Source organism: Tetrahymena thermophila (genome assembly GCF_000189635.1).
Source record: "Tetrahymena thermophila SB210 genomic scaffold scf_8254487, whole genome shotgun sequence".
Taxonomy (NCBI): Eukaryota; Ciliophora; class Oligohymenophorea; order Hymenostomatida; family Tetrahymenidae; genus Tetrahymena; species Tetrahymena thermophila.
In genome coordinates, this window is record NW_002476262.1 from 377,261 (window position 1) to 393,547 (window position 16,287).

General features: G+C 23.9%; 4 protein-coding genes across 4 annotated transcripts; 2 read left to right on the plus strand and 2 right to left on the minus strand. All coding sequences in view use genetic code 6, as the record gives it.

Annotated features, from left to right (window-relative positions):
* Window positions 1-56: 56 nt before the first annotated feature.
* TTHERM_00502380 (peptidase M16 inactive domain protein) lies at window positions 57-3,358 on the minus strand (the record flags this gene model as incomplete). Its single annotated transcript, XM_001022292.3, has 8 exons — window positions 57-279; window positions 343-446; window positions 506-847; window positions 950-1,180; window positions 1,612-1,905; window positions 2,476-2,563; window positions 2,700-2,766; window positions 3,166-3,358. 8 exons carry the CDS (start codon window positions 3,356-3,358, stop codon window positions 57-59), a joined length of 1,542 nt encoding a protein of 513 aa, XP_001022292.2.
* Window positions 3,359-4,226: 868 nt separating this feature from the next.
* TTHERM_00502400 (von willebrand factor type A domain protein) lies at window positions 4,227-5,198 on the plus strand (the record flags this gene model as incomplete). The annotated part of the gene is made up of 1 exon (XM_001022294.1): window positions 4,227-5,198. The coding sequence occupies one exon, from the start codon at window positions 4,227-4,229 to the stop codon at window positions 5,196-5,198; it is 972 nt and encodes a 323-aa protein (XP_001022294.1).
* Window positions 5,199-6,158: 960 nt separating this feature from the next.
* TTHERM_00502410 (cyclic nucleotide-binding domain protein) lies at window positions 6,159-11,441 on the plus strand (the record flags this gene model as incomplete). The annotated part of the gene is made up of 3 exons (XM_001022295.4): window positions 6,159-7,719; window positions 7,791-8,211; window positions 8,276-11,441. 3 exons carry the CDS (start codon window positions 6,159-6,161, stop codon window positions 11,439-11,441), a joined length of 5,148 nt encoding a protein of 1,715 aa, XP_001022295.4.
* A 667-nt stretch (window positions 11,442-12,108) lies between these two features.
* Window positions 12,109-16,002, minus strand: TTHERM_00502420 (hypothetical protein; the record flags this gene model as incomplete). The annotated part of the gene is made up of 1 exon (XM_001022296.2): window positions 12,109-16,002. The coding sequence occupies exon 1, from the start codon at window positions 15,898-15,900 to the stop codon at window positions 12,109-12,111; it is 3,792 nt and encodes a 1,263-aa protein (XP_001022296.1). The 5' UTR covers window positions 15,901-16,002.
* Between the last annotated feature and the right edge of the window lie 285 nt (window positions 16,003-16,287).

Here is a 16,287-nt window from a genome sequence, read left to right on the forward strand (position 1 = left end):
TCTTATTACAATACTCCAGTTTAGTTAATTGTATTTAATTTTAATCTTTTTGTTTCTCAGACAATGTAGTAGTGAGTGTTACCGTACCATCCGAGGGTAGATCTCTTAATACTTCTGTTATAGTGAGAACCAGCAATTAAACCGTGAGAAGGACCCCAAGTAACGATAGCAAGTTCCTTATCCCAGAACCATCTGGTGGCAGCTCTATTAATTAAACCACTGTCGAGGCTAGAAATTCTCTTAGCAACTTCAGATCTAGGAACTCTTCTGTTCAAGTAGCTATTATTTTAAAAATATTTATTTAGATTAAAAATTGCAGGTGTTTATCATTTTATGAATTACGTGACTTAGGTAGCAATAGAAGAAGCAATATCAGCAGAGTTTTATTCAGCAAGGAGTTCGTTGAAGTATTTGGCTCTAGCTCTGTAGATTTCAGCTTAGTTAATCTTAAGTATAAAATGAAAATTAATATTATTAGTTGATAAGAAAAATCATTAGTTTTTACGTAAGAAGCGTATTCAGAGAGAATCATTTGAGATAAGAATAACATTTGGTTGCCGAAAATTTCATTACCATAGAAGTAAGAACCGAAAAGACCAGTATCAGAGTAAGGTAAATAGTGAGTTTTATGGATGGTGACGTCAGGTAAGTTACCTAATTCCTTGTGAATTAAAGAGTATTATCTGTCAGAGGTGTTCAAGTGTTGGCCAGTATATTTATCAGCTTGATATTCACCTAAGATTCTTTAGAAGAAATTAATAGTGAAGAAATCGGGATCAGTCCAGCTAGGAGCTTCGAAGAAGACACCAACGTTTAAGTTGTGCATTTCATCGTCTCTGATGGTCATCTATTTAATTAATTAATTGATTAATTTGAGTTTGATTAGTATGTTTGTTTTATCTCATTTAATATACTACGATTTAAATTATAGTAATTTAATTAAGTTTACATAAGAGGGAGTGAAGTAGGGCTTTTCAGTGTTGGGAACAAAAGTAGTGGCATCCTTTTAAGCGACGGTTCCGAATGCCTTTTCAGCAGCTTGGAGGAAAGCTTGAGAGTTAACATTACCAGCAGCAGCAACAACAAAGTTGGAACCAACATAGTTAGTCTTGACGAAGTTTTTAACAACTTCATCAGTGATGTTGTGAAGGTTTTCTCTGATACCGTGAGTAGGTTGACCCTATTTAATTATAAATTAGAATTTTTAGTATGCATTTAAAATCAAAATGATAAGTGATTTGATTAAATTTTTGAAAATGTTTTATTTTTATTGCATTCAAATCAAAATTCATTCAAATATTTTGTTTTTCACTAAAACATTCAATCTTTTTTGTAATTAAAAATTTTTATGGGCAATGAAAAGTGACTAGCGGATTAGAAACCATAAATAAATTTTTAAATTTAATAATATCTAAGGAAGATTCTAAATTAAAAATCTAAAAACAAATAAACAAAAAAAGTGGGTAGGAAATAAAAAACAAAGAAAAATCAAATAAAACAAAGTAAATTAAATAGCAAATAAAGTTGAATTTTTTGAATGCAAAAGATATTAATTAAATTAATAGAAAAATCTATGTTTTTTTCTATGAATTAAAATAAATAATTAATTACGAAGTAGTGATCTCTGTAAGCAGTGAAGTGAATATTTTCAAGGAGGAGACCTTATTGATCGTTTTGAGCGCTGAGGGCATTGTTATAAACAGCTTCCTTTTCAGCTTCAACTTATTGCTTGTTGAAGACAGAGTTTTATAAAATATCACCGAGGAAGTCAACAGCCTTTTCAACGTTTTCGGGTAAAACGCTCAAAGTATAAGTAGTGGTTTCTCTGCCAACTTAGACCTTCAAGTTACCACCCAAAAGGGCGAGTTCCTTTTCAATTTATTCTCTGTTTCTCTTAGAAGTACCCTATTTACAAAAGAAATATTAATGATATGAAAACAAAGTATTGATTGAGTAATATTTTATTTATTAGTTTATTAAATAGTAAACATTAAAAGTATCTTTATTTTTTTGGAAAGATTAATTTATTTATTTATATGCATTTTATATCTCATTTATTACTAATTTAATCACTATTTATTCTTGTTATAATTATTAACTAAATTCTATTTTTCTTGACTAGTCTACTCTTAATTGCTTACATTTTACCATATGGAAAGCTAGTAATTTAATTCCACTAATATTATACAATATATTCTACTTTTATTACTTATTTTTAAATTATAAATCAACTTAATTGATCTTTTTATGATTGACCCTAATTTAAACTATTTTGAAAACTATTATTTCATAAAGTAAATTTATGTTGCTTGCTTGCTTTTATTTAAGTATCGTATGGTGTTTCCTATGCATTTAACTTTTAAATTACTATCTTTTACCTTTCTTATGGTTTATTTGCATTTATATTATAACATAATTTTTTTTCTTTTGTATTTTAATTAATTTCCATTTTTTTAAATTGTTTCAAGTAATTACTCTAAGAACGAGTCTTTGGACAAATTGGGCAACACCTGAGGTTTCTAATGTTTCTTGTCTAGTACCAGCTCTAACAACAACAGAGACTCTAATTATTTTTTAAGAATAATAAACATGAATAAATAGTATTTTGATTTTTAAAAATTTTAGCTTTATGAAAGATACGCTCATTCAAACCTTTGTTTTTTATATATATATATTTGCTTAGAAAATCTAAAAATTACGCAGCGAGAGGAGAAACGGAAGAAGGTTCAACAGCAAGTCTAACTCCGTTAGCTAAGGTTTCAACTCCTGTTTATACCAAAATAAATGTTATACTTAATATCACAGCCGTTATTAATTTCATAAATAAATTTTGCTTTATCTTCCTTTCATGTTTAGAATATTTTCAAAAACAAAACCAAACAAATAATTCATGATAATTTTTATGAATCATATATCACTTCAAAATGATCAAAAAAAAATTTGATCAACTTAAAAATCCGCAGAATCTGATAAACATTTCATTAAGATTAATTTAGTTTGGCTTAAACTTCTAATTGTATGCACATCTGGTAAAATATAAGCTAGAGTGGTCATGTGATTATGTTAATGTAATTCAGAAAGCTTTAGAAGAGGAAGATAAAGTAAGATACATTCAATGAAAGAATGATATTTTTTAAGGATAATTAATTTAATTTTCTCAATTACTGCAAGGTCTATCGTATTGAAGAGCAGTGGGAATTTCTCCTTGAGGGAGTTCACCGAAGTCAGTCAAACGAGCCTTGCTGAATTGGAGTCTTTCGCTCTTGACAACGTTGCTCTAAGCTTGCTTTTAGAGGGTGGAGAAAGCTCTTTGTAATCTAGCTAACTTGGAAATTCTTTAGCTAATTCTGCCGAACATCTTTCTTTACTTTTATTTTATCTTCTTTTTCTTTTTTTCTTTTTATTTTGATATATATTAATTTTTTTTCTCTCTCTTTTTATTTTATTTTAATATTTTTTCTCTCTTTCTTTCTTGTCATCATTGTTTAATTGTATGACAAATTTTCATAATTGATTGATTGATAGTTTCTTCTTCCTTTAACTTTCTTTCATTTAAATAGTTGTATTAATTATTTCATTTTAATTAGCATACAAGAGTGTATGTATTATGCATGCGGACACACACACACAGATACATGCACATAATTTCCATTTCTGCTTGTTTATTATTTAATATTTATTAACATTAATAATAAATAAATTACTGTCATATATCTATCTATCTCTCTCTATACTCACTTTAAATATCCAAATTTTTATTCATATCCAAACAAAATAAAAATTTATAGCTCTTAATAAAAAAGTAGATATCCATTTATTATCTTATTGCAAGAAACTAAAATTTAAAAATAAATTTAAAATTTATTTATTTGTAAAATAGGAAAATAAAATGGTTTAAGTATTTTGTATTGACTGTTATTTAATAAAATAATTAAAAAAACAATTAAATAATATAGATTTAAAAGATTTCTCAATTAAAGATGTTTTATATGCTTTGAATTTATTATAATTTTAAGTAAATTAATAAATCAATTGAATTGGTTAGTAATTAACTTGTTTTTATTTTTCTTTTTTCTTTTATTGTTTGTTTAACAATTCTTTATAAACAAAATTGATATTTGTAAAATATCTTGATTTATTAGAATATTAGCTTTAAAGAATCAAATTGAAATTATAAATTATTTGATAAAGTAATAAATAATAATAAATAAAAAGCAAAAAATAAAATGAACTTGTAAGAATTTAAAAACAAATATTAATTATTTAGCAATCATGATAATCTTTCAAATGCTTTATCTGGTATTTCACCCAGTGGTTCTACTCATTTGAGGGATTCTATTAGGAGAGGTATTGATTTAATCATGGATATGAATCGCGATCTAGAGAAAGTAAATGAAGATTCTGAAAGACATTTTCTACATATAATTATCACTGATGGCGAAGACACTGGTTCTAGAACATCTATAGAGGATTTGGCAATGATCATGTTTGCACTAAATTTATGCATTCCAAGTTAAATGATACAAAACCACTTTATAGGAATAGATTTTGATCCTAATTCTAGTGATGCTTAGTAGTTAGCAGCGCTCTCTTATCTTGGAGGAGATACTTCATCTATTCATTTAGCTTAGACAGCTAACATAGATGATATTTTTAAAAGGATATAAGCATAAGTGAGAGTCTTGTAATAAACTAGAGTATAAGCTATATAATCTAATAATATAGCTGTAATGAGAGTTTAATAACAGGAGCAAAGAATGTTAGAACTTAAAATTAAAAAGTTTATTGTTGTGTTTAACTTAGATATTTCTGGCTCAATGGCTGGTTAAAGATGGAGGTAGGTATGTAATTGTGTTTCTAGATTTACAGATTCTCTCACTGAAAATGATTTTGCATCAGTCATCCTTTTCAATGATTCTATTAGAATAGTATAGCCTATAACTATAAGAATTGAATTTTAAGTATCTTCTAGACCAAGCTAGTAGTAACAAAATAATTAATATACTAATTATAACAATTAAAATAGTAGACCAGCAAATACATAATAATAAAATACAAGAGCGATTTCATATTAAAACAATAATAATTTATTAGATGATCATTATTCAGAAAACCAATAATTATTAGAAAAAAAGAAAAGATAAAGAGATTTAATAGATGAAAAATAAAAAAATTTATGTTGCTGTGCAATATTCTGATCTAAGTTATAAAAAATTAATTTCTCCTATATCACTTAATTAATTTTTGGGGGATTTTCTAAATTTAATTACGAAAGTATTTTATTAATCAATATAAACATTTATTTTGTTTAACAAATATAACAAAAAGTTGATTTAATTATTTTAAGTGAATGGTAATAAATAATTATAATGATTCGAGTTGATAAACAATCAACATCTTAAATAGTTGATAAACTGGCTATCAAATTTAATCAAATCCTCAAACTATTTGCCAAGAACTCAAGAATGAATACCTATTTAGATTATTCTATTTAATTATTTTACCAATCAGTATATAAAAGTTTAAAAAATATTTTAATATTAAATTTGCAATAGATTAATTAATTTTAAGTAACAACATTTTTTTTGTATAGTAATAGATGCTTTCTTTATTAAAATTATTTTCAAAATAAATAAATACTTTTATTTAATACATAATATTTATTTAAATAAAATAAATTATGGTTATTCTGTTTGTTTTATAAAAAATAAATTTGGAAAATTAAAAATATTTCATTAAATTTATTTGAGGTCTTTTTGAGTTTTATAGTTATGTTTGATAATATATTTTTAATTTAATTTAAAATAATTTGACTCTATTAATAACAACATAAATTTGTTTAGTTATTTTTTATTAAAATAAATTGCCATACTTAAATTTATATAATTAAGATCTTTTTGGGTAAATTTTTAACTTTAATTTTGTGGTTTAGTGTTGGCTTTGAGCAAAAGTATAAATATCTCAAAGATTAGTAAGCTTTAATCAAAATTTTTTTTATTGGTTAATTAATTATTATTTAATTTATTATAAAATTAAGTTAATAATATTTATTTGTCATTCATTTGATAATTAAAACAGTAAAATACTAAAAAATATATTTAAAGTTTAACTACTTCAAAGCAGTATTTTAGAGTCTTAAAGATTTTTCTTTTTTCAAAATGAATGAGGGCGAATAAGACAATTAGTATTCTAAAATAAGAGACGAGTTATTTCTATTACAAAGTAGGACATAAAAGGAAACATAAAAAAAGAATTTAGAAATCAAATAAAATTTATAAAAGACACGTAATTATACAGATGTTATTTCTATTATGCAAGTAAACAATGAATATCGCACATTGATATAAAGGCAAAAGTTATAAAATTATTTTCGCTATACTACTTTCTTTCAAAAACTATTAAAGAAAAATTCACTTGAAAAGATTTAAGGCTTAATTGAGAAATGTGCAGATCGTGTATAATATAGATTTATCAATTAAGGTGATATTGTTTATAAATATATGGAGAAAGCTGACTCTGTTTATTTTATTATTAGAGGTGAAGTAAGTGTTTTGATCCCTAAAAAATATGAATAAATAGAAGATGAGAAATAGAATAAGTTGTAACTTTAAAAAAACACTGTTTCTACTAACTAAAATTAAAAGTAGTAATAGTATTAATCGAGTTTCAGAAACAATGAATCATAAAGCTAAATAAGTGGCCTAAATATTAATATGAACTAAGCTTATAATGATGATTTTCGTATTGCTTCTTTAGCAGATATTCCTCTGGATAGCTCTTTTTAAAAAGATCATAAAAAATATTCTCAAAATTAAAATTCTATTTATCATTTATCGCCTAAACGCTCAGCCAAATTAAAAAGAGGAGCACTTATTTCAAGCTAATAATTCTTTTTTCAAGAAGGTATGGATGCTAGTCCTGTAAAATCAATTGATAATATAAGAAGGTTAAATAGCATGTCTTTGATTTAGGAAATGGAAGTTAATAAAACTAGATCATTTAATATGTCTCCTAAAAAATAAAATTCAAATTGTAGTCATAGCATTGATAGAAATTAATTTTCTTCAGCTGCTGCTAGAGCTTTATTTAGTCCTGAAAAATTAGATGGTTCTTTAAACTAAAAAAAAGATGAAAATTTTGATATAGATATTCAAGGATCAGAGATATTGTCTTCAGAAAAGCAACCTTTATTAGATAATAATAATAATGGTATTCAATAATTTTAATCAGATACAGAAAAGAACTAATAAATCTTGCAAATAAAATTATTTAAATCAGACAGCAATTATAAAAACTTAGGTGGAAATTAATCTTATTTTAACAATTAAGATTTTGGATACGATGGAGCTGAAAGAATGATTACAAGCTTTTCTCAAATACCTCATGAAAACAACGATGTTATAAGTGAAAAAAGTGAAATAGATTCAATTATTGGAGAAAATAGGAACAATTAAGATTTAAGTGATTTTAGATTAGAACAAACAAAAAAGCTTTCAAACTTAGAGAAAGTTTTTATGTCAGAGCCAGAATTCTAGCTTTGCTTTGGATCATTATATCCTCATGAAATTAACAACTGTGCTCTTTATTTTTTTGATGGGAACACCTTTAAATATAACTTTGGATAAAGGCTTAAAGAAAATTAAAATACAGATACTATTGATTTAATTTAAAAATAGCCTAGAAGTACAACATGTGTAGCTTTAACTCCTCTTCAGTTAGGTAATTATATTATACAAATTTAGTAGTTCTTCATTTTATTATGGAAATAATTTATTTTTTTTAAATCTTAGCTTAATTAGACAAAAATGATTACAACGACATTCTCAAAGACATCGAAGAAATAAATTTATGGAGAAAAATTGATCAAATATGTAAATCGTTTGATACAGAAAAGGTTCCAAATCTTAGAAAAATGATTGCAGATATTTTTCCTTTTTTACAAAAAGTTGTTTTCTAAAAAGGATAATTGATATTCTAACAAGGAGAATTCACTAGAGGTTGCTTTATAATAAAAAAGGGAGAAATAGAGCTGACTAAATGGTCTATTATAGATCCTCCAGAAGAATTCCAAAAAGAAAATTAATTTAGAAATTGGTAGTCATTTTGTTATCCCTAAGAAATTACATTGTCACTAATTACACCAGGATAATTTTTTGGTGAAGAAGATATGCTAAGAAATAGAAGATTTAGATCTCTGAATGCTAAATGCAAGTATATCTTATTAAATCTTTCACTATTTTATATCTAAAGTAAGATAACTTTTTTTAAATTATAGGAGTTCTGAATGCACTTTGTATTTTATAAGCAAAATCCACTTTTTGAGGATATTGTATGAAAGTAATATCTTAGTTGATATATTTGTCAATAGGTCAAAGCTGAAAGATAAATGGCATAAAGAAAAATATGAGAAAATTATTCAAATTTTAAAAGATGACTACTCTAAGAGGCTAGGAAGAAACCTGTTTGAAGAAAAAAAGAAGGAAATCTTAGGGAAAAAAAAGAGAGAAGAGATAGAAAAAGAAAAAAAAGACTACAATCAAATGACTGGTATGTTTAGAGATACTTATGAAAAAATGACATGGAAAATGTCAGTAGCTGATGAATTGAATTTTCCATTTAAGTAACTTGAAAATTAAGAAGCCTCAGAGAAAGAAAAAACTGTTTAAGATAACAAAAATAATGATAATTAAAATTAAATAAGATCATATAAATAATCAAGATCTAATTCTACTGACTCTGTGTTAATATCAGACAGTAATAGCTAAAAGAAAAAGATCAAATAATATGGAAGATTGATCATTTAAAAGGGATCTAAACAGACATTCTTAGAAGAGAAGATGGCGATCTTAGCAAATTTACAAGAAAGATAAATGAGATAACTTGCTAAAAAAAAATAAATTTTGCCTCAAAAAACAATTGAGGAAGCTCTAAGTAAAACTAATTTAGTTTAAAAAAGTTTATAGAATTCTCATAATTTAAATACAAGTTCTACAATTTAAAATACTAAAAACAACTCAGAAAAGTAAAGCTCCTAAGATCAAAAATAATTAAAATAAACTACATTTATCAATCACTTTTCTAAGTAATACATTTAATGGAAAAAAAAATCAAATTCTGTTGAAAAAATTTAAAAGTAAAACCAAAATTTATTGGAAAAAGATTAAAATGAAAATCAATAAATATTGATAGAAAATAAAGATAATTAAAATGAAATTCATGAGAATGCTTAATAATTAAATCCAAATTCTAACAAAGATAAAAAAATATTATCACCTGATAAAATATAAAAACAAGATTTTAATTCGCTTCAAGCCTAAGCTTTTTTGAATTAGTTCTAGTAGTAAAAAGGGAATAAGACTAATGATCCTTAAGTTAATGTAAAAGGTAAATAAATTCATGAAGATAAGTTGTTGGCTAAAATAAATTAAGATTAAGATGATGAAACAGAAATTTAAAAATAAGAAACATTTGAAAAATAATAGCAGCTTATGGCTACTTTAACATGCAAAATACAAGGGTTTTAGGAAGATTTACAATTAAAAATTAACAAAATGAATAATAAAGACTAACTCTAAATGTGTAATGATTTAGAAAAAAAATTACCTGTTGACTTTAAAATAAAAACAGCTAGAAGTCAAGCAGAAGCAATAGCAAGTCATTATATGAACATTCTTAACGAATAAGAGAAGGTGTAAAAGAAGAAGAAAAATAAAAAAGTAAAAAGAAATAAGCTGGATATTATTGAATATAGATTAAAGGGTTAAGTTTGGGCTGTTATGCAAATGAAAAGAGAATTAGCCAAATTTGAAATAAAAAAGTAATTAACACTAAAAAATGAAAAATCAAAGCAAGTCATTCGCTCACTGTCTTCACCTCCAGTTTAGTAAGAATAAATCAGCAATTAATAAATGTTAAAAACTAACACATAAATTAGAGAATAAGACTCTAAATTTCATAATATTTTCGAAAAGATAAAAAATTAAATTATATAAATTCAGTAAGATAAATTCAATCAAAATAATGTTTATATTCCTGCTTTTTCAGTTTTTCCTTATACAAATAATGCTGAATATATTTTATCACACCCACTACTGAATTCTTAAGCTGACAAAACAAGCATAGCTTTCAAAAGTACAGATCATACTTAGCAAGTAATTGGGAGAGATTCACTTTAAAGAGAACAAAAAGTAAGAAGCTAAACAGAAGAAACACATAGCAGAAAAAAGTAAAATGACAACAAAAAAAACTTAGATGAGTTAATGATAAAAGAATGGAATCAAGCCCTTTAAATTGCCCAATAAAAATAAAATATAATTAATTAAGAAAATATTAATGATTTGTCTTTAATAGAGTTTCAATAACCATCTTCTTTAAGCAAATAAAATTCTATTCAAAAAGCGGAACCCAGGTTACAATTAAGCAAAGATATTATAAACGTTTCCAGTGAGGAAGAAGATAACATCAAAGATTAACAAAAAAGTAATCATGATAGATAAAATAATTTAACAAATGAAGAATAGAATTTTAATTTATTAAATAGAACTTATTAAAATACTTTTAAGTCAGAACAAAAGAATAAATCATTAGAAACTAACTAAAAGTAAAGATAACCTAGTGACTGTTTTAGGAAAAATTTAATATCAGATTAAAAATAAGGCTCGAATATAGTAAATTATCATACTTCTTCTCTAAATAGAAACAAATCACATAAAAGCTATAACTAAGAGTAGCAAAAATCTTAAAACAGTTCTTTGATGAGCAATGCTAATTTTAGAAAAAGAATATTGAGTTAATAGTTTACTTAATAGGAGTAATTATAGCAGTAATTTAAAAGCATAGAAGATAATATTAAATAAAACTTTCAGTCATCGAATTCATTTTAAATACTAAAAAATTTATCAAACAAAGATATTTTAAATAATTAAGTTAATGAATAAACTGAATAAGAAAAGAGAGTAGATATACACTAGATAAAAAATTTAAACAATATAGAAACATAGAGCACAATAAAACAGCTAGCAATGAATGGAAGTAGAATTGTAAGAAGCAGTTCTTCATCGTTAAATAATAAAAATGGTATTAGTATTAGCAAGTCTAATTTAATAACAAAAATTAATAATAAAATAAACTAAATTAAATAAGAAGAAAGTTATGCTAACTGCATTAATTTAACTAATAGTTTTTTAACTGCAGAGCAAAACAACAATAATAGTAATTCATAGTATCAAATAACAAATTACTTTTTAAATAAAAACTCAAATCTACAAAATATTTAAAATCAAAAATAAACAACAAATAAAGGAGATAAGATTGATGGAGTAATGAAGGTTATTAATGAAAGCTAATTAAATTATTTAAAAAAAATGAACATATAAAACAAGCCAAATAGTCTAGTTATAACCAACCATTAGGGAAAACCCATTACATATAAATTTAAATGAGAGGATATTACAGTAATTAGCACATTTAAATCTAAAAAAATTCTAAATCAGCTTTATTATTTTTACAACATCATAATAATTTTCACAATAAATCAAATATAATTTATATTTTCAATCCTTAAAATAATTTAATAAATTTTATTCTAATTTCAAAACTTGTTTATTATTATTTTATTTTATTATACTTTTTTCATTTTGTTGTATTATTTATTATTTACTTTTTTTTATCTATATTATAAAATATATTTTTTATTTTAAAAAATAAGTAAGCTTCAAAATTTAATTGAAATTTTAATATAATATAATATTAAAATAAAAATAGATATATTTTAAATTATTCACTGACTACATTCAAGGTGAGATGAAATAAAATTGTTTTATATAAATATAATTACTTTTAATTCAACTCAATTTAAATCACTATTATTTAATTTATTTTTATTATATCTCAAATTGATATTGATTAAAATAAAATAAATTATGAGAATGCAGTAAGTAAGTAATGTTGAGAGTATTTTAAAAAAATAATAAAAACGAATTAATTTAAAACTGATATTATATTTAGATTTAATGGATGGATATCTTAAACATCACAGAAACATAAAAGATATTTTATTTAGCAAATATAATTAATTCTAATGTAAATTTAATATAATGTAAATTAATTTCAATATTTTTGTAAAAACTTTGATTAATTTTTTTTATCAACCAAGTTTATCTATATTTTGTTCATCTCCTGCTCATTTTTAAATTCATTAATCTCTAAATTACCCTCTTCTGTTTCCTATCTATCATTGTTTTGGGTCTTTTTATTGAAATTTTAATTCTCTACAATTTTTTCTATACAACTTTAAGAAATATTTGATTCGCTGAGGCTATTTTCGTGAATTTAATCTATCACAATAATTTTTTAAGGTATTTATTTATTTTAGCCATATATTTAGTCACTGTTAAAGTTTAAATTAATATCACTTAACTTTCTATTATTTAATATTGACAGTCTTTCTTATTCACTGCAGTAAGATGGATTAATGTGATTAGATTAGAGAAATTGCTTAGAGAATAAATTAAAAGATTCATCGTTTTCTTGCATAATAGAAGTAGCTTCTACAGAAGGTGTTAGAATATCAGAAAATTTATGTTTCTTTTTAGATAAATAGCTATAATCATTTAAGCATCCCATGTAACTGTATCTTTAGTATCCTTATGTAGAATTCTTTTTATTTATTTAAGATTAGTTCAAATTTTCTTTATCTTCATAACAATATCTAAGTAAATTAGAATTGTTGTTTAATCTGTCTGTTTTACTTTTTGATGAATCTCTCTATTCTTAAGCTTTTTGCTAATCACTATCTTTATTAAACTAATGTAGCTTTGATAAAGCTTATGATACTGGTTATTATTAAGTTTAAGTTTAATCAAAGTAAATTATATTATTATTATGATTATCATCGAAATCTTAACTTGTTTTCAAATGTTCTTCTTCATTTAAGATTCTACATTAACTTATTATTATCTCAGATTATGAATCTTCTTAGTTCTGATAATAACTTTATTAAGGAATTTCTTTAAACAGTTCAAGTTTTACGGATGGCACTTAGTTAGCTTTTTAGTTTTAGATTTAATTTTAGACTTATTCATTAGTTATATTTTAGCAAATTCCCTATTAATTTACTTTATTTATTTCTTGTTAAATTTTGTTTTATAAATTAGTTTACTAGCTTTGGTTAAATTTTATGCTGTCGTTTTAGTTAATTGATAAACTATTTTATAAAGTTTAAAGCGTTTAAGTTGTTTCTTATGTTCCTAAGCTTTAAATATTTTAGATAATATAACCTCTATCAGGTTGATATCCATTGAAATAAGGATTATTGTAAATTGAATGGTTATTTTGTGTCTTAGGGGATGTTATCGATTAAATGTTTGGTTGAGTATTAAGAGAATTTTAATTTATTGGTAAAGTATAATTCTAACTATTGTAACTATACTCTACATTATCGTTTTACAAACATTGTTCGCTTTGTAAATTATTTAATTCTTGTTAAGAATATGAAGAAACATTATTATTATTAGGAGTAACAGAGTTCAAAAAACTCATTTTACCTAAGCTGCTATCATTTAAAAGGTTATGATTAAAGCTCATCTAGTGCTGTAAGAATTAACCATTTAGATTATAACTTTAATTAAACTCTTATTGATATTGCTAAGAATTTGAGTGAGTTTTTATATACTAAGCCACAGATAAAGATTGATTTTAATTTGCTGTTTATTATGTTTATGAACTTTAATTGAAAATTTGATTACTTTCAAATCCAGATTTACTAAACTAATTTAAAGCTTCTGTGGTGTTGCTACTGCTATTGTTGAAACTGTGTTAATTGATTAAATTCTTGCTTTATATATTACTCTTATTAGCTGAGTAGTTATTAGAAACTTTAAATTGATAGAAATTATCTTTAGGGCTAACCTAGTTATTCAAGCAAAGAGAATTGTTATTTGAATTATTTGAAATTAAATTGTATGTTGTATTTAATGATACCCTTTTTTCTTCCATATTGCTATTATTTTATCTTAGAGATTTGTTTGTTAAATATTAATCACTATTTATCCCATTTCTACTAACATTCCTTTTTAAATATGCCGAAGGACTTCTTTATACTGAAAGATTGTTTGATTATGGTAGTAAGCTTGATTTTCTAGTTTCTTTTTTTAAAGTTTATTACTAAGACTGATTTTCAAAAGTAATCTTTTTCTTTGCCTAAAAATAACTAGGTGATCTTAGTAAGGATACATTTTATTCAGGTTTATTTTATGAGTTATTTTGTTGTTAAATTTTAACGTTTTATTTAACTTAACAGAGCTAAGTATTACTTTTTGAAGTTTATAAAGTTTTTTACTTTATTTCTTTGATGTTATTTTATTATTATTTTTATTCTTCTTAATCTAGTTTTTAATTCTTTGAAGAGTTTTAAGTTTGCAAAATAGATTCATTCAAAGGTTGTAAGCTTGGGCTATTAATTTGTATCTTTTTCTAAGGTACAAATATATTACTTGCAGATGAAAGCTAAATATTTTATTGAGATGTATTAAAATTCAAGATGTTTGAAATATTTTATACAGCATCTTTGTCTGAAGAAGGTGAGAAAGGTTATAAGGTATTCTGTTAATTACTAACTAAAGACTGACGTACCTGTTATGACTATTATTAAGAGAGAAGTTAACTTTTTGTTAGTTACTTTGATAATTCCTTAATTTTATTATCTTGCTAAAGAATTTCTTTTACAATTGCTGATTTCTTTTTCAAGTAATCTTCTTGATTTTCAATTATTTTGTTATTTAAATCTACTGATTTCTTTCTTTCGTGTGTTAATTATTTTTTTAGCTCATCTTTCTAAAGTTACTATTCAATAATGCTAGACTTCATTTCGTATTGTATACTTTATAAATTCTGTTTTAAAATCTCATTTTCTGCTTTCTCTTCAACATACTTACTTTCTAAATCTTTAAAATTCATTTATAATTCTTCATATTAAATTTTATTTTTCTTATACTCATTGAGCTCTTTTTGTGCCTCTTGAAGTTTTATGATTTGACATTAAAGTTCTTGGTTGGCTGATTTCAAATTATCAATTTGATTTGACTAGTCGTAATTCACCTTTTTTAGAGTCTGTAACTCTTCAAGTGTATTTTCTTTATGCATTTCATAAAGCATTTGGTCATTTGCTTTATATTTCTCCATAATAGCTCTTTGCTAATTAGCAATATCTAATTTTTTGTTCCATAGTATCTCATTTTAGTGATTCTAATCTTAAAGTCTGAGTAATTCATTTTTGTGATTTTATTAAATTGACATTATTTCATTTTCTAACTTTTACTTTTCTTCCTAAGCAAGCTTTTGATACTTTAGCTTAACTTCATTTTCAAATTTTTGATTAGCCAATTCTGAATTAGATTTGTATAAATTGATTTCTTCTCTCAGCATTTTTATTTATTGTTGCATAATGTGATTTTCTGATGTAAGAGCATGCTATTTACTTTCTTTATCTCCCCACAAGGCAAATTTCTAATCTTCTAATAATTAGTTTGTCTTCTTGAGTTCTTCATTTTCTTAAATAATGCTGTCCATTTCAGCTCTTAATTTTGAAATTTATAAATCATAATTTAGTTTAAGTGATTGAATATATTTATCATGTTAGTCTAAAATAAATTAAAACTCTTTTTTCTTATTAGTACCCTCGCTCATATCCTTCAATCGCTAATCAGCCTCTTAAAAAGCTTTATATAGCTATTCATTAATTTTTATTTAATTTTTTTCTCTTTACTAACTCTCTTATAGTTGCATCTCTAATAATTCTACTCTCAATTTTTGATCTGTAAACTGCATTATGTTATTTGTAGAGTTGTAATCGTTTTGTTAAATTATCTCAGATGACTATCCAAACGAATATGTATCGCACATACTATTTAACTAAAATGAAAACTGTTTTTTATTTGATGTGTTCTAAATCTAAATTATATTTTTTTTCTTATTTATTTTTGCTTATTCCTATTATTGTGTTTTTTAAGCATTAAAAAAATATATTTATTTTGAATTTATTACCAATAAAATTCAAAATTATCTAGTTATTTAAACAGATTGATTGATTGATTGATGCTGACATCACAATCTTTTTGAATTCAAAAGGATATATAATCTAAATTCAAACTAAAATTAATAAAATTAAGATTACTGGCAGCAGAACTTTAGAAGATATTTTAAAAATAAAATCTATTTATTTTTTGTTAAATTTTTTTCTCTAGAAAATAAATAGCAGAAAGCAAAAAAATAATTTAAAATAATTTATCT